This window comes from Gossypium hirsutum, chromosome D02 (genome assembly GCF_007990345.1).
Source record: "Gossypium hirsutum isolate 1008001.06 chromosome D02, Gossypium_hirsutum_v2.1, whole genome shotgun sequence".
Taxonomy (NCBI): domain Eukaryota; kingdom Viridiplantae; phylum Streptophyta; class Magnoliopsida; order Malvales; family Malvaceae; genus Gossypium; species Gossypium hirsutum.
In genome coordinates this window covers 4460764-4479833 of record NC_053438.1, presented here as the reverse complement: position 1 = coordinate 4479833, position 19070 = coordinate 4460764, and the positions used below count along the sequence as shown (strand labels likewise).

General features: G+C 30.2%; 1 protein-coding gene and 2 long non-coding RNA genes across 3 annotated transcripts; 2 read left to right on the top strand and 1 right to left on the bottom strand.

Moving 5' to 3' along the window:
• Positions 1-1442: 1442 nt before the first annotated feature.
• Positions 1443-2411, bottom strand: LOC107927697 (acanthoscurrin-2). The gene has a single exon (XM_016858804.2). The coding sequence runs from the start codon at positions 2367-2369 to the stop codon at positions 1671-1673; it is 699 nt and encodes a 232-aa protein (XP_016714293.1). The 5' UTR covers positions 2370-2411; the 3' UTR covers positions 1443-1670.
• An 11260-nt stretch (positions 2412-13671) lies between these two features.
• Positions 13672-14228, top strand: LOC107927724 (uncharacterized). The gene is made up of 2 exons (XR_001692500.1): positions 13672-13859; positions 13973-14228. It is a non-coding gene; the product is annotated as an uncharacterized lncRNA (long non-coding RNA).
• A 3900-nt stretch (positions 14229-18128) lies between these two features.
• LOC121214448 (uncharacterized) lies at positions 18129-19070 on the top strand. Its single transcript, XR_005910057.1, has 2 exons — positions 18129-18449; positions 18791-19070. It is a non-coding gene; the product is annotated as an uncharacterized lncRNA (long non-coding RNA).

Genomic DNA, 19070 nt, shown 5'->3' with positions numbered 1-19070 from the left:
TTGCAAAGAACTTTACTGTTAAGATTTAAATTTTTTTTTTGCAAGCAATTATTAAGGAATCTCGGTATTCATCCCTTTTTCTTCGCTTCTTGATTTTAGTGATTGTTAATGTTGTAATATCATCCTTTAATATTTAAACCCCAACATTTGGTCTATTGGTTAAGAGTGCTCATATTATCTTTAAGGTTGTAGAGTTGATCCACAAGCCGTACCAATATGGTTGCTTAAATGAGTGTATCTAGGTGTGTGAGAGTTTGAGATTCCATTATATCTAAAAAAAATAATCCTTCGATGTCTCCTAATTTAAGGATTTAAAGAGTTATTTATGGATAGTTTGATAAGCAATTCAATTTTTAAATTGAGTTAAATTTTACAATTCGAATAATAAATTTATTAAATATTGCTTGGGTAACTGATAGTTTCGAAAAATGCAAATTGGTCCCTTAAAGAATTACCAAAAAAGTCAAAATATTGGGTAATTGACAGTCTCGGAAATATGCAAATAGGTCCCTGAAAAAATTATAAAAAATCAAAATATTTATAAAATATTTTCCCCACAATTTTATAAATATATATGAAAAAAATTAAAATTATTAAAAATTACTGAAAATTAAAAAAAAGCTAAATTATTTTTAAAAATAAATAAAAATGATAAATTTAATGCTTTGAAGAAGTAAATTATCAAATCAAGTTTGTCATAGTAATTATCTTTTTTTTTTCTCTCTTATTTTGTTTTAAGAGAGTTTTCAAACATACATGATATTTATCTTCTTTAACCTGGAATTTAGTCATATTATCAATAAGATTTCAATATAGTCGGTTTAAAATTTTTAAGTTAACTCGAATAAATTTATTCAATCCGATTTGACTTGAATCTCATTTTACTCGACTCGATAAAAAAAATTATATCGAGTTAATATGATAAAATAGGATTCAATAACTTAACTAACTCAAACTTTTTTCACTCAATTCAACTCAGATATGATATTATGCTCACCTAGCCATCCCTAATCAGGGGCAGATTTAGGGAGGGCTGGCAGGGGCCGTTCCTCCTAAAATGAAATATTTTCTATTTAGAATCTTTATAATTTATAAAATGTTAAATTAGTAATGGTAAAATTACTCTTTGATCCCCAAAATGATATAAAAATGATTTAATTCTCTAAAAATTATAAAGATATAAGCTATTAAAATGACGAAATTATATTTTTATTATCATAAAAATATATAATTTAATTCCGACATCCAGGAAACTTCCATTGATTCAAGTCATTAATTAACATTTAGTACTATTATTATTATTATTATTATTGGTCCTATACTCGAAAACTTTCATTGTTCCTACACTATGTTTTAAAATGAAATATTACTGTTCCTGTTAGTGGAATGGTTCAATAAATTTAGTTGATTTACGAGCCAGTTTGGAGAAATATTGGCTGCCATTGACAAAAAGAACATTAAGAATCTTAGGATAAAACACTGCAACAGGCAGCAGCAGTAACATGCACCCATGCCATGCATGTTGTCTTCAACCTCAACAACATAATCAACCCTACACAGACACCCACAAGGTCAAACACTTAAGCTACATGCCTCTTATTTACGCAACACAAAGTAAATAAAAATCTAAGCAAAGCAGCCACAAATTTAAACATTCTACTAAGTTATTGTTAAGGAGGTGGCAAATTCCCACCCCTAGTTGTTCCGCCAAGTCCAAGTCCATGTCCATGTCCATGGTCACCTACCAGCCTACTTATACCACCTATTCCGCTGCCACCACCACCTAGACCTCCAGCTCCACCGCCTACACCACCTGTATCTGGACAACCACCACCTAGACCTCCAGCTCCGCTGCCTACACCACCTGTACCTGGACAACCACCACCACCTAGACCTCCAACTCCACCCCCGGTCCCACCGCCTAGACCTCCAACTCCGCCACCGGTTCCACCCCCTAAACCACCAAGACCTCCACCTCCGCCACCAGTTCCACCCCCTAACCCACCTAGACCTCCAATTCCACCGCCTAAACCCCCTAGACCACCAATGCCTTTGTAACCACCTATTCCAGCTGCACCACCAATCCCACCAAATTTTCCAATCCCACCAAGACCACCAACCAATGGCAGCCCACCAGCTACCCCAGCATAGCCTCCCACCCCAGCAAACCCACCAACTCCACCGTAAACAAAGTGCTTCTTGTCATCAATGCCATTCCCCTTGGGTGATTCCGCCTTGGGTGCATTGGCTTCCATTATTTGTTCCTTCTTGGAGCCATTGAGCCCATTATTGCCTGGCACGTTACGTGCATGACATGCATGCACAGTTAGCAAAACAAAAACAAACAACAAAACACACAAATTACACATCTCTTGTCTCTCTCTTGAGTTAGCTGGCTAGCTTTGCATGGAATTGCTTTATATATATGTATATGGGGGACAGTTGAGAGGCAATAAAGGCGATTTGTAGTAAATAAAATAAACAGTCACATTGCTGTCCACAATCTCGAGAAGGGAAATTTTATTGAATTTGGCATCAGATCAGAGAGTTAGGTGAGTTAAAGAAGAGAAAATTTAAGGATGTTTTATGTTGTGTCATCTAAGAACTGCACTTTCTTTTGTGTTGTGACCAGTGTATACCTTATTCATCACATCTATGAATTTTTTTAGGTGAAAGTATGATAATAGGGTTAAATGAAAAATTACCCTTAAACTATAACTGTTGTATTAAAGTGGTACTTAAACTTAATTACCGTTATTTCTTTGGATGGATGGTGTATTTATATGTGATTAATATAAAAATAACGATGACGGTAAAATTAAATATTGTAATTATATTATAGCGTGAGACATAAAAATTAAAGAAAGTTAAATGCATAAGACTGGAGGTAACACCCGTCCAAAAAGACGAAAGAGCTTCCATGTCAACATTGTTCTACTTTACTCATTTTCTTTTTTGAATTTAAAAGAAAAAAGAAAACAATATTGAATATAATAGAAAATATTAAAATTGATATTTATTAAAAATAATTATATTAATATTAAAAATATATTTGCCTCCTCATCCCTCTCCCTCAGAGGTGTATCTAGGGGGCTGGTAGGTCTCGACCCCCTTACAATGAAAAATTATTATTTAGGCCCTTTAATTTTTTTTTTAAAAATTTTAAATTGGTAAAGGTAAAATTACACTTTGGCCCCACTAAAATTATAAAAATTTGATTTAATTTTTTTTAAAATTATAAAGATATAAACTATAAAAAATTAAAATTTCATCCGCCCTCTGAAAATTTGTTATGGCTTTGCCCCTGCTCTCCCCACCCCCTCTCACCTTTCTCCCACCATCACCGCTCTCCCCTCCCTTTCCCTCTCCCCCACCATCTCTCTCCTCCCCCCTCTCGGCTCTCTTCCCCCCAATTCCTTTTATGTATGACCCTATATGCTTGCATGAAAATAATGGAATTCGCAGAATAAGTGTACCAACCTGATTGTTAGTTGTATCAAAAAATATGGTTTCGGAATATCATTTTCGTAACCTGAGCTCGTTAATATTTACGAGGTTAATATAGTAATATATTAAATTTTGGTCTAGTAATTTTTTGGAATTGATGATTAATTCGTATAGATTAAATCGTAAAAGTTCAATTGCTGTAGATTTTTATTTTGCTAAAGGACTAGAGTGACAAATAAACCATTTTGTATTATGAGTTGGTTGATGATGATAGAAGATTTCACTATCTTTAGTTAATGATAATTTGTGTACGATTAATTAAGGATTTATTAAATTAAACATGATTAGTTTTAGTGGTGTCAAGAAATGTGGTTTTGGGATCTCGTTTCCGTAAATTGAGTTTGTAAATATTTTTATTAATTATTTATGATGTTATTGTATAAGTGAATTGAATTTTAGATAAATAATTTAGTTGAAATTATGTTCAATTAGGACCCAAGGACTAAATTGTAAAATATTATCTCTATAGATTTTTAATTGGCCAAAGACTCAAGGACTTAAGCAACAATTAAACCAATGACTAAAATGATAACTATGCCACCTTAAGAGTAATAGCGGGCAGTAGTCCGAAGATTTTATATATATTATAAAATCTTAATTTAATTAATTAAATATGATAAAATAAAATGTAATTTAAACAAACAAATGAAAAGAAAGAGAAAACATTTCTCATTTTTTTTTCCCACAACCGAAACTATCATAGTCAAAACTTGAGAGTTGTCGACCAAGGATTTTAAGTTTCAAGCCTTCAATCCGGACTTCTTGGGAAAGAAAGGAAAAGCTAAAGCCGACAATGAATAGTTTAAAATTTTCAGTTGGGTTTAAGGTGAGGCCTCGAGCATCGATTTCAGTATCCAATTAGAATCTCGAATTCAACAATGTTTGTGAACCTCTTTTATTAGTTAATTAACATGTACCTAGTAGAATCTTTTTGTATTTTGCTATGTTTGGAAGGTATTGAATTGAAACTTGGTAAGTGTGTATAAATATGGCTCATGTTTTGTTGATAATGGCATGTTTTGATAATAGATGACATGCATATAGGATTTATGTAGTGATGCTTTTGGAATGTGGGGGGTTTGTTTCCTTTTGGTGGTGGTATTTGTATATTGAGTTGCAAATCTTAAAGGTTGTGGATCGGAATGAAATAGGCATCGATGTAATGTTTGTAATTTTTCAACCTTGAAATGACATCGATACAAGGGTAATGTATTGATACTTTATAAAAATTACTGATACTGTTGAATTTCATTCAATTTTTTCAAATATCGAAGCTCAAATTGATATTGGTATCTAGCTAGAGTATCAATACTTGTTCCGAAATTTTAAAAATGTTGCAACTAGGTCCTTTTTCAATCTCGATCGGTTTAACTTTAGAGTGTACGTAGGCTCGTGTAAGTCTTGAGAAAGGTTGTATATCATGTTTTTGTGCTGAAATGCTTATGTTACACGAAATTGTGTTATGAATTAAATGTTTTGTATTTGTAATTATTCTAACAACGAATGTGACTTCTCATAATTTGGAACCGACGATTAAGTCAAATAACTAGATAGTTACAATAAGTGTATAATTGAGAGCAAAACATTTCATGTAACAAATAGGAAGCAATTGGAATAGCAAGAGAGAGACAATGGACATGTCTTCCACCACCATTGGATCCTTGAATAGATTTAACTGAATCTACGGGGCTTAAGCATCACATGAATCATTAGAGAGGGTAAGGGGAGGGAGAGGGAGGGAAATATTTTTTAATATTAATATAATTATTTTTAATTATGAAATTATAAATTAGATACTCAAAATTCCACATTTTCATTCCATTTTATATTACCTGGAGTCCTGGGAATTTCAACGTTTAGCTATTTTCAAGTTGTGTTTTATAATTAATTATGTTACTAGAAGGAAAGAATTATCGGTGTTCAAATCCCATTTTGAAAACCTAAACCTTCGAATATTAATACAAATGCTTCGAGGATTATATTGCAGTAATCTTCCTGTTCTATAGCTGGAACTTACGAAAGAAAATCCATACATAAATACCAAAATCATTAATTTTTTCAATACAAAAAAAGTCTCTTTACATGTATATGAATATATAAATTCCGCTAAATCAAATTAATGATCGAGGATAATTAAGGAGTATAAAAAATAATTGTACATTCTTTGGAAAATAATGCTACTATCAATGAGCTTGTATCAATATTTAAGCCATTTGTAAATATCTAAACGGAATTCCAACCACTAAAAGCCCGAAAGAAGCATCGTGAATATATAGATGACATGGGTGTCATGGACAGGAATGTACAAGTCGAATGGGCTGAGCTGCATGCGCTGGAGGAAAGTATCTGACTGCGCCAACTTGGTGAATCCGCTTAACAGGACAAAAGTAGACTTTTCAACCATGGGCCACCGAATTGGGGAAATTATTAAACTGCTGGACCAGTTTTCTAGTGTTAGTTTTGTTTGGGCCCCGCGTAATTGTAATAAAGCAGCTGACTATTTTTGTAATTGGGCCTTTGTTAATAATTGTACCAAGGATTTTAATATGAATTATCCGTTGAAAATTCATGATGTTGTTTTAAGAAATGCAATAAATTGAGTTTGACCCTCGGGTCTTTTTCTATCAAATATATATATATATAGATGACATGTTTAAGTGTCAAACTTCAAATCCAATTCCTTCCATATATGTTATATTTAATTTCTTCCAATATCCTATTATAATAACTTGTGAATTTTATTTATGTTTGAAAATGTTTTGATAAAAAAAATAAATTTTAAACTATATTGAAAAGAATAGTTGATTTCAATATGAATTTATAAAAATAAATTTATACAGTAAAATCATGCAATATTGCCCTACTAGATTCATGTTCTTTTCATTATTTCTCAATAAATATGATTTGTTTCATGTATATCACATTCAATAAAGTTGTTGGAAGGCTTATCAACCAAGCAACATTGAGGCTTGGGGTCAAACGTTTTAAACCTAATAATTCATGCCAACTATTATGCTATATGTTGATAATAACAGTAAAAATAATCGTAAAATAATAAGAAAGAAAAATAAGAATACGTAGATTTTACGTGAAAAAATTTTATCAAGAAAAATCACAGGTAAGGGAGGAGAAATTCACTAATGTTGAAAAATAACAAAATACAAGAGATTTTCTGCTACATACATTTTAAGGGTTAAACAACCCTTTTGTAATCAACGTCTAATAGAAAAAATGAATTGTACCTCAAACTTTACAAGTCAAGGTTCGAGTCACACAACTCTAATATCAAGTTTACTTAATTGTGTTTTAAAAATTAATGGTGAAATTATATGTATATATAGAATTGATTTGGAAGAAATAAAATAGAATTTCTATCTTAAATTAAACTATAATTATGTAGAAATTGAAGTGGAGAAAGATTTGTTATTCCATACAATAAAATGAGTTGCAATTTGTGTACTCTTTTAATTAATTTTCAATTTTTAACAATTACAGAAAAAGGTCATGGAGAATCCAAGCCATTCCAATCTCAAAAACTTGAAGCATACAATAAACTCTACCAAAGCCAATAAAATCAACTCTGCAAAATCCCCTTAACTGATCAATACATAGCAGCAGAAATAAAACAACTAATGAAACAAAGACCAATACGCTCATTCTCTTCAACACTCTCACCACCATGCTTTAAAGGTATCCGAATGCTTAACCCTTGTTATTGTCAGTGTAAAAGCCATTTCGTTTCCATACGTTTTGCTTTCCCAAATGACAGATATGACTTTCTCTCAATTTCAGCAAAAAAATAGAGTAATTTTCCCAGTCTTGACTCTGTTTCCGAAAGCCATTTAAACGCCACATTGAAACCAACTTCAATCAATAACGGACAACATAAGAAGGAATTATAGATAATTATATTGATTTTACATAAAGTAAAATAACTTATAAAATTTTATAATTTTGCTGAGTTGGTGTAGTGATTGATTTGGGAGAAATATTGTCATTGCGTAAAAGGAATATTGTAACAATTTGTTGAATTTAATTTTTAAGATATTAATCCAATGACAAGATTTGTTGTTGTAAATTTTTAATTTTATATGCAACAATAAAATAAATTGTCGTTAAATATTATAATGTTAGCAATGACTTTAAAATGTCGTTATGTCATTTAATTTTCTTCTTATTAATTACAGCAGCATGATTTGTCATTGTGAATTCTTAATAAAATGCGTAATGATAAAACAAGTTGTTGTTAAACGTTAAAATATTAGCAACAATCTTAAATTGTCTTAATCTTTACGTAATTTAACTTTCTGTTTAGTATTCACAACAACGCGACTTGTCGTTGTGAATTCCTAATAAAATTTGTAACGAAAAAAAAATTTGTTAAATGTGAAAATATTAGCAACATCTTTAAAATGTCGTTACGTAATTTGATTGTCTACTTACGAATCACAACATATTTTGTTGGTGCATATTCTTAATAAAATTTACACGGACAAAATAAATTGTTGTTAAACATTAAAATATTAACAATAACCTTAAAATATCGTTACATAATTTAATTTTCTTATTACTAATTACAACAAAATAATTTTACCATTATGAATTTGTAACTAATTACCTAATACAACAAAATAAGTTGCTGGTAAATGTTATGTTATTAGCAACAAATTTAAAATGTTGTTAAATAATTTAATTTTTTAATTACTAATTGCAGCAATACAATTTATTGTTATGAATTTTTAATCAAATAATACACAGCAATAAAATGAGTTGCTGGTAAATGTTACTATATTATCAACAATTTTAAAATATTGTTACAAAATTTAATTTTATTAGGGGATTTATCCCTTTTCACCCTAACCCTAAATTCAGTTGAATTTTGAATGATTCTAAATTCAATTTCCAATGAAAAAATTATTTTATAGCTTCTTTCCAAAATTAAAAGATTAAATTTAAACTTATTTAACATTTAATTAAATAAAAATAAAAATAATTTATTTTAAATATTTTAAATTTAAAACTTAACTTTAATCCTTCAAATTTTATAATCTTATTTTAAGCTCCTTAAATAAAATTTCTTCCTCCCCTCTTCCAAAATAGCTTGTGATTTCCACTGGTGTACAAGGGCAGAAGGCATCACATGGAGATCCTTACAATACATACAACATTCAATTTTTCCAACTTAGAAATGCTTACAATACTTGGGCTCGAATGCATTCTTGGGATCTTTGGTGATGGTGCAAATATTTTGCCCTGGCTTGATATTTCGTGTGGGGAAACTTCCCTTTACGAATACATATAATCTAACAATAAAATTATTTCCTTTTATGAAGATTATATTATAGGTATTTTTTTTGCCCCACCGCTCGAACTTTCAAGACATTAAACAATAATAATGTTTTACGAGATTATTTTTAATTTCTTCCAATATCTTACTATGATGGGCTATGAATTTCATTTAATTGTGAAAAATGTTTTGATAAAAAGAATCATTTTTAAAAAGTAGCAAAGAAAAACTGTTTACAAAATTTATATGTCTAATCATAACCATGAAAATAAATTTATAAACTAAAATCATGCAATATTACCCTACTAAACTCATGTTTTCTAAATTATTTCACATATATGGCATTCCTTCATTTTATCATTGAATTTATCATTCATGATATTGATGTTTCAAAGTACAAATAAAGTTATTGGAAGACTTATCAGCTAAGCAACAAAAATAAAATTGAGGTTTGTGATCAAATTTTTAAAGCCCAATTATTGGTATCAAATTTAAAAATGATACATGAGGGTTTTTTTAATAAACTTACTTAATTGTGTATGAAAAAAATAACATAATTATTTATGAAAAATGATGTATTGTATTTGTATATGAATTGATTTGGGAGAAATAAAATTGAATTTCTATCTCAAATCAAACTATAATTATTTGGTTATTCCATGCATAAAAGGAGTTGTAATTTGTGTATAATTATTATTTAATATCTATGAGAGAAAATTTCAATGCTTTTGTGTGATTTTATTTACTTTATTGATTATTATATTTGTTTGATCACATAAGTAAGCGGTTATATTATACGTTGAAAATGGCAATAAGAATGATCGCAAAATAACAAGAAAGAAAAATAAAACTATGTAAATTTTACGTGAAAAAACCCTTATTGGGAAAAACCACGGGTAAAGGAGGAGAAATTCCCTATTATAGTCAATGTCTAATAGAAGAAGCATAGTTCTATACTGATTCAACTTGCGCAGCATGGTTCGTATCGTAGGGGCTCCGCCCCCCGCACCCGCATTCTAGTTTAGTGATGGATGGGGATATGTTACGGGCTACGGCCTTAGGCCCTCTTTGTTTTATTTCTTTAATAAGTGAGTTGCACCCAAACGGGATTCAGGTTATACAATTTTAACACAAGCTTTGTTTAAGTTGAATTACAAACTAGTATTTAATTGAAAAGGAGTTGTAATTTGTGTATAATTATTATTATTTAATATCTATGAGATAAATTTTCAATACTTTTGTGTGATTTTATTTACTTTATTTATTGTTATATTTGTTTGATCACATAAGCAAATTGTTACATTATACGTCGATAATGGTAGTAGGAATGTTCGCAAATCAATAAGAAAAAAAGATAAGAACATGTAAATTTTACGTGAAAAATCCTTATCGGGAAAAATCAGGGGCAGAGAAAGAGAACTTCACTAATGTTGAAAACCTCACAATACAAGAGGTTTTCAACTACATACATTTTAAGGGTTAAGCAACCCTGTTATAATCAATGTCTAATACAAGACGTATAGTCCTATATGGATTCAAACTTGTGCGACATGGTCCGTACCCCCAGTCAAGTTTAGTGGTGGATGGGGATCTGTGGTGGACTATGTCCTCGGGCCCTCTTTATTTTATTTCTTTAAGAAGTAAGTTGCACTTCAATCTTTTCAGACCAGATCAAACGAGATTCGAATCACACACCTCTAAGACAAGCTTTGTCTAAGTTGAATTATAAACCAATATTTAATTGAAGAAATTAATAATTATATTGATTTTACATAAAGTAAAGCAACTTATTAATTTTTTATCCTAAAAGTTTTGTTGAGTTTGAAGTAGTGATTGACTTGGGAGAAATAAAATAAATCTGAATCCAAATGAAACTAATATTCTTTCTGTTTTGTTGTGGCTTTGCTACTTATTTGGTCTTTGTTTTGGAGCTGGTCTTGGTGGTTCTCCATTTTGATTCTTCTGATGTAGGTCTTGGTGTTAGCCAACATGATCTGTTTAATTCTGTCTGTTTCCGATTTGGTGCGGGTTTAGGATCGGAACGCTATGTGCCGGCCACCATGCTCCTACTATGGATGTACGTATAATTGATGTTGTAGTTGATAACGTGCTATTTCAGGATTAGCACCTAATGTTAAAAAAAGTCAATTCAATTAGCTAAATCAGTTAAGCCTACGTCAGTCAGTCAATATGAGTTGGTTAATTATATTCGGGATGTTGCGACGTGTTTTCACATAAATCGAATTTTTTTTTCGAATTAAACTCTAATCATTTTAAGAATATTTTAGTCATATATTCACACAAATATTTTCCATAACCATCCAAAGTTGGTTGGAGCCAGTACAAACATTGCTGGATAAAATGTCTATCATTTTCCCTTCAAACATGGCCTCATTTCGGGCCACCCACATCGACCAAACAGCCTCATTTGTAAACTTTGCGCGGCTGTTAGGTCTTGAAAGCAAGCAATCATGGTTAGCATAGCATGGCACACAGAATGAGCACTAAGCAACAGATGGATGACAGACTTTCAAGCGAATGCAATGCAATGCAGATAGTGATAGGATGGGACAAAAGCTTCATTTAATTATCTGTTTCAAAGGTTGAATTAGTATTACAAATTATTATTTCATTATTTCTAAACAAATATGATTTCTGTTCACGTATAACACGTTCCTTCGTTTTATTATTTCATTATTTCATGTATACAAAATTAGTTGAATAACTTTTTTTTAATATTTTTTTATGAATTTTTAATAATTTATTTATTTTTGTATGTGGGTCAATCGAATTTATATATATATATATAATTTAAGGAACAGAATCTTATAAGCGTTGAGATTGAATACCAACTTTTTTTAATAACCGAATAATTTTGATTTTTTTATATTTTAATATGATTATATATTCCTTTCATATTTAGTATAACTTATTAATAATAATTTTCAATTTTTAACTATATTTCAATATCCTATATTTTATATATTTTATCATACGTATTTATATTTTATTTATTGTACCATTTCTTTGCGTAGTCAAATAATTACCATAACAAATACGAAAAAATATTTTTTTTGAAACATAATAAAGGTATATTTTAAGGGAAAATATTCGGTATACTGCTATTGAAGTTTTTAAATATCACAAGTAGAGTCAATGGATTGACAAGTGTCGTATAAAGTATAGTAAAATATTAAAAAAAAAGAAACACATATACGATCAGTGTACCGAATAGTCGTCCATATTTTAATATGATAAAATTTTATAAAAATAAAATTTAAATTATTTTCAACCTCATATACGCAATTTTGAAGGTTCTTGTTTTCTAATGTGTAGCTCAATAATTTTGACCATATTTAGTCAAACTCAAAGGGTTTCGTATGTATTTTGATTTGGGTTTATTGTGATTTTTGCAAGTTTTAAAGAAATCTTTTTAATTTGTTTGATCATAATTGAGATTTACAAAAATAATAATAATAATAAGAGGTGAAATGAAAAACTAACTTTAGAAATTTTAAACCTTTTTTCTGTTTGCAATTTAATCCTTCTTGTATTTATTATTTTTCTTAGATGAATTATGCTTTTAGTTTATGAATTGTGTTATAGTGTTAGCCATCATCTGTCCTATCTAACCCACTATCTGGTTAAGATTGACCTGACTGATTCTTGCCTATGATTATGTAGCTCTCATACTACATAGTTTGCCTATAAGTTTCACTAACATGTAATTCTTAGAAGAGAGTACGTGTTGGCATGCATGTGACTTATTTGAATCTAATTCATCACATCAAAAGACCGTATCTTATAAATACGGAAATAGACTGAAGAAATGCAAGGTTTAATGTGAAAGTTCTTATTCTAAAATTCTGATTTCAAACTTAGTTTTACATAAGGCTCATCTAGAGTATTTATAGGCTCAACTTCTCTAAACAGACTAGCTAACAACTCAGCTCTCCTGTAATTGCATTCTAACAAATTCATTTATCTTAACATAGACTCTCAATAAAAAGGTAAAGAAAAACAGTCACTCAACAAATTGTATTTAATTTGTAGGTTTACTTTTCATATATTTTTCAACATCACATCACATGTTAAATTGTATTTAACTTGTTCCCATGGGACACGACAGACGAGATCCTCCAAGTACAACCAATGAAAGCATGTACATAAATAAAAGTTCGCTCTACTTTCTTTGAAAGTAATACTGGTGATATTCCATTGTGCTCTCTTTAAAAGTCACGATGGTTTCTCTAGTTTTAATTATAGTTTCTTCTAGTTGTTTAATTCAAGTGTGCTCGATTTTAGTTTCTGAGATGACAAAAAAGAGATTGGACCATATGTTGATTGGGTTTGTACATCACCGATGCAGAAGGATCTTCTAAACCCTTTAGCATTATCATGTTAGCTAGGATGCAGATTATTGGTTATTGCCCAATGTGATGCATCTTTGCCACCAGTGTGGTAGGTACTGTCAATTTGTTCAGAAGGAATACTACACTCATGGTAGTATCCTTTTCACTCTTTTGCTTTCTTGTAGTATTCTAACCCTGGTTTATAATCCGTCCTACACCTATATATGAAAGTGAGGGACTAAATTTCCAAATCAAATATAGTACAAGGACGAAAACCATAATTTAACATATCTTTCTATAACGATATACAAAGAACAATCTTAGCAACTAGCCCCAAGACCTAGTCGTTGATCGAATATTTTACTCTTTTTAGCAAATCCCTCCCATACCGAATAGACTGACTTTAAATTTTAAATTTCAGATCTTGACATTTCAGCAGTCATGGATAGTTAATTCTCATCTTATGGAGCTCATGGTTGTAATCAATATCAGTCTATAAATAGTAAGCTACAAAACCCCATTGTTGTCCATCATCATCCTATTGCCATTCTCCATACTAATTTGAAGATTTGGGTTACTATTAGCATTTGGCCTTAAAATGGCTTTAACTCAGGCAAAGATAGTGCTGCTGTTCATAGCCATGATGGTCCTCATCTCATCTGCTGCAGCTGCTGTTGCCCCTCATGATTTTATTATCAAACCTTCCAATCTCGGTTAGTTATGAGTTTAACTTGAATTTTGAAATCTCAAAAATAGAATGATAGAATTTCTCGAAATAAAAGTATAGAAACTAAATTCCAAATTTGTGGATATAATTTGCATGCAGGAAGGAAGCTATTAGCAAAGTATTATAGCCCTCCCAGTGCATATGCTGGTCGTAATGGAGGGGGAGGCTATCCATGCTGTAAATGATAACAACAGTACAAGCTAAAGACATTGATCTGCTGGGGAGAAAGATCATGTTTGTTGTTTGGAAAAAATTATTAATAAATGTCGAAGACAAAGGCAGTGTTGAAATCATAAATTCCTTTCACCATACTCTATTTATCAAATGAAAATATGCTTTTACCGTATTGCATCAATGCGTTGACTTTTTGTCCCCAAAATTATATTCTTACTTGTCTTTACTTATACGAGACGATGGTTTAGACATCTATTTAATACAGATTTAAACTATATGATCTTATCTTTCACCTTTAATATTATATTAAAAAATATATAATAAATATTTAAATATGATTAACATGATAGGTTTAATTTACGTGTTTTATTTACTGAGTCATGAACAAAAAATAAAATTTAAAATAAAATCATAAAAATGAAAAATATTTCTATGAAAAATTTCCCCAGTTCTTACTACTTACTAATAACTAAGTCACTTGCAGAAAAACTAGCAACTAAACAACTGTAAGGAGGTTGGTAGCGGTGTAGTGATTATATTTTATCTCTTAATCATGTAATAGGGATTTTGATTCTCGTTTATAGAAATGGAACATATTTTATAATCAATTATTTACTTTTTCGGAAAATACCTACAACGAAGAGATTATTCACTATTGTCGGTAGTGGATAACTTGATTGCAACGAGAAAAAATGCATGTGAAGTTGTTTACTTGGGGTAATCTCTTCATGGGAACTCTATGAAACAATCAAAAGTGGGTATGTATAGTTGGCTAACTATAGAAGATAAATGGCTCATGCATGGGTGATACTTTTCTTTTATTTGAGTCAGTGGATTACTTCTTTTATTTGGGGGATTTCTTTTTAATTTGTTAATTTTTATTATTATTTTAGTTAATATTATAAATTTAATGTAATTACATAGTAATTGAAGCTTTAATGAAATATTTTTATGAAAATTGAGAAATAAATCCAATTACTAGTAAATAAATAAATTTGAACTATTAATTTTTTTTAAAAAAATTTCTTACATGTAAATTGTTGAATTATTGAATTTTACTAATTTCATACATATAAATTATTCAAGTGCTAATTTTCTAGTGATTTAACACTTTTTCAATTTGATTACCTTCTCATCTTTCGTAAACTACAATGATTGACAAATTAACGTAAAAGGGTTAAATTTTTAATTTTTATAAAATAAGGGGATGAAAATCAAAATTAGACCAATATATTCTCTTCTAGTTTTTCAATTGATAATAGTTGAAAAATGAACAAAACCAGGTGTAATGAATTTCCTTCTTAGTTCTTAGATGTGCCATGAATTAGGGTTTTGAGCCCACTCTTGACCAAATGAAAAAAAGTCAAAGAGTGCTGAGACTCATTTCTCTGCAACAAACCACAGTCGTGTTACATTAGGCACTAACAATAAAAGGTATTGATCAATATATGCATTTTGTCTATAATAGGTATTCAAGGGAAGGAGAAGGAGAAAGAGGAGACTAAGCTACCACTTAGGTTTTTTTTGGATGTCTCCCGTCACTCGTTCTTTGGGGTATATAGAGGGGGCCACTTCTTGTCATGTAGTTGACAATACAAGAGGTAGGTAAGATCATGTGGCCAGCTACGTGGCAGGGCCATTATAAGTTTGTTGTTGTCATATGATGTATTCTGTAGTCCTTATAAAGGGTGCACCTTGAGTGGTCTCCAAATAATCCTTATAAGAGTGCATAGCGAATCGTCTTTAAGTTAATTCAACTAGGATACGTGGAGGGTTCCTATACACAATCTTAGGCAAGGGATCGTCACAAACGGTTCTCAGTCAAGGAGAGTTTGTATATGGGTCGTTCTTAGTGAAGGGTAGTCTATAGATTACTCCACATTCTACCACCTATTCTACTTTTGTAGAGGTATAACAATTTCCTTGATCCAGAGAAATGTTTTTGCTTCAAGACCTTCCGAACAACTACAACAAACAAAGAGTAAAACATGTGAATTATGCTGCAAAGGGTTTGACAGGCGAAAAGTTGCATTGTTTTGTGCATGTTGGTGACATTTTAGAAAAAGAGGGATGCATCGAAAGTTCTAGAATGGATGCATTATGATGGAACATTACAGTTGTGCCTTAGGAAGCTACGTCAACGATGGAGCTGGATTTGGGATCCTTTCGTGAAACACCTGTTCAATAGAGGTTGGTTGGTGAAATGTTAATTCTGTTGGGCTTAAATCAAATTGTTTTGAAGAATCCCTTTAAATACCCTCATGGCCAAAGGTTTAAGATTCACTTGCTTCACTTTTGAAACTTTCTAAAAAGTTAGGTTGAGGTTAGGGGTGATGTTAGATCGAATCGAGTGAAATTTTTTTGAGTTAATTGAATTCAGAAATCCTATTTTATCATCCTAATTCGATTTTAAAAAATTTCGAATCATGTCAAGTAAAATGAAATTCGAGTTGTGTCGAGTCAAATCGAATGAAATTATTCGAGTTAAATTAAAAAATTAAACATGTCGAATTAAAATCTTATTACAGTATAACTAATTCTATGTTAGAGCAAATAAATTTGAAACCATATATATTTGAAAACTTTTTCAAAGCAAAATAAAAAAAATACTTTAGTATAATTAACTTGAATCATTAATTAACTTATTTAAGTCCCAAAATTATTGTTCTAGAAATTTCTAATGTTTTTACTTTTTTTATATATATATTAGAAATTTTTTAAAACATATAAAATTTGGAATTTTTATAAATATTTTGAATTTTAAAAATTATTTTGTAACTTTTATTGAGAGAAACCAATTTACTTATTTTCAAACTTGATAGGGACCAAATAGGTATTTACACTAATCTGTTATTTAAATTGTAAAATTTAACTTGATTCGAACTCAAAACTCGAATTACTTATTCGAGTTAACTTGAATCATTCGAATAACTCGAATGGACTAGATTCGATTAACTCAATTTTTTTTAAATCGAATCGAATTTTACTCATCCTTAATTGACGTTGATTAGTGACGCTTCACATCCTACCACGTGTCCTACAAGAATTTTGGCTGTTTTGGGGGAATCGTTTTATAATTACGACAATACAAAAGTTAAAAGCTTAAATATTATTTTTACGGATTCAACAATAAGATGAAATCATTATTTTCTTCAATTTTTTCAACTTATTATTATTTTTAGATGTTGTTGACAAAGCAATTTTGAATTAATCACATTTACCTTCATTTTTATAATATCATCCGATTATGAAATCTAACTAATTTTACATGTCATCCATATTTTGATAAACATATAATTACTCCGTAATTGTTGTGTAACGTTGTCTGTTTTACGGCACATGTTTAATATTCGTAGTTGTCCCTTTTAATAAGGTTGTTTCTAAAATTTAAACACTGTTCTTTTTTTGGGTGTAAATGTCTTACTGCTATACTCAACATTTGTTGGTGACTGTGTATGTCATTATTATTGTGTTGTTAAATCAATGGATTTGTATGTGCTAATCGATGTTTCTACAGCCGAAAAGGTGGTTGAATTGGTCTGGTTACTAGTTTTTTCCCTGAGTCGGTGTACCAATGGATTCGGTTTCAACGACGTTGATACTATCTGTCCTTCTTAGCTATTGGGATTAAAAACAAATATGTTAGAAACAATTTGTGCATTCTAAAATGAATGTAAGCATTGTGATTGGAATCAGATCGGATCGATCAGGCAAGTTGGTTGGAGTGAAAATCAATCAATATTTCGACCAAACAAAAAAGTTAAATCGATTTATAAGCGAACTGCTTAAAATCTGTAAAAACATTGAAATTAAGACAAAAAAATGAACAGTTGAACCGATTTTATAAATTTAATTAGTTATTATTTAATCATGAATCAAACTAATCAAACTAAAAATCGATCATTTGATAAATTCGATAATCGATGTCATATTAAAATATTGAATATAAGAATATTATATTTCAATTTTTTTTCCCTTTGCAAATAATACACGTACAAGATACGTCATTGATAGGACAAGTAAGTAACTAACCCCAAGACCCAGTCGTCGATTGAATTCTTCACTCTTGTTTCAGTAAACCTTTCAACATCGAGTAGGCTCCGACTTTAAATTTCAAATTTTCAGCAGTCTTTTATTAATTAATTATCATGTAATGGAACTCATGGCTTTAAACATATCAGTCTATAAATACTATGCTACAAAATCCCATTCTTCTCCATCATCATCCTACTCCCAGTTTTCCATTCATTTGAAGATTTCATTTACTGTCAGAATTTGGCCTTCAAAATGGGTTCAACACAGGCGAAGATGGTGCTGCTGTTCATAGCCATGATGGTCCTCATCTCATTTGCTGCCGCCATTGTTACCCCTCACGATTTTATTCTCAAACCTTCCAATCTCGGTTTGTTCTTCTTATATCTTATAGCTAGGGTTTCTGAAATTTTCTCTTTTTTTTTGAATTTTTTGATGTTGATAGGTCGGAATTAAGTTGTATAATTTTATCATAGTTAAAATATAATTTCATCACTTTAATAGTTTATATCTTTACTTTTTAAAGGATTAAATCGAAATTTTATCATTTTTAAAAAGTTAAAAGTACAAAATTTTACTATTTTTCAAATTAAAATCTTGTAAATTTAAAGATTTAAAAGTGAAATTAATAATTAATTAATTAATTAATCCAACGCAAAGCATGGCCGAAGCCATACTAATAACATTAATGATGATGATATTTGCATGTAGGACGAAAGATTCTTGAGTATTATGACCCTGGTAGCACATATGGCCCACCAAGTGGAGGGGGAGGCAATCCATGCTGTTAATAAGAAGCTATCGAGAATACAATAAGAAGGATCATATATAGTATAAGAGAATAAGAAGTTAGTGTGTTGTACGTGAGTATTCCATTTTTATTTTTATTTTTTTGTATAATATTGATGTTAGGTTTGGTAGGAATATTATACTTTGAATGTAAGATATGATATTTGTTGCCGAAGTAATTCAGATTAATTTATACTTTGAA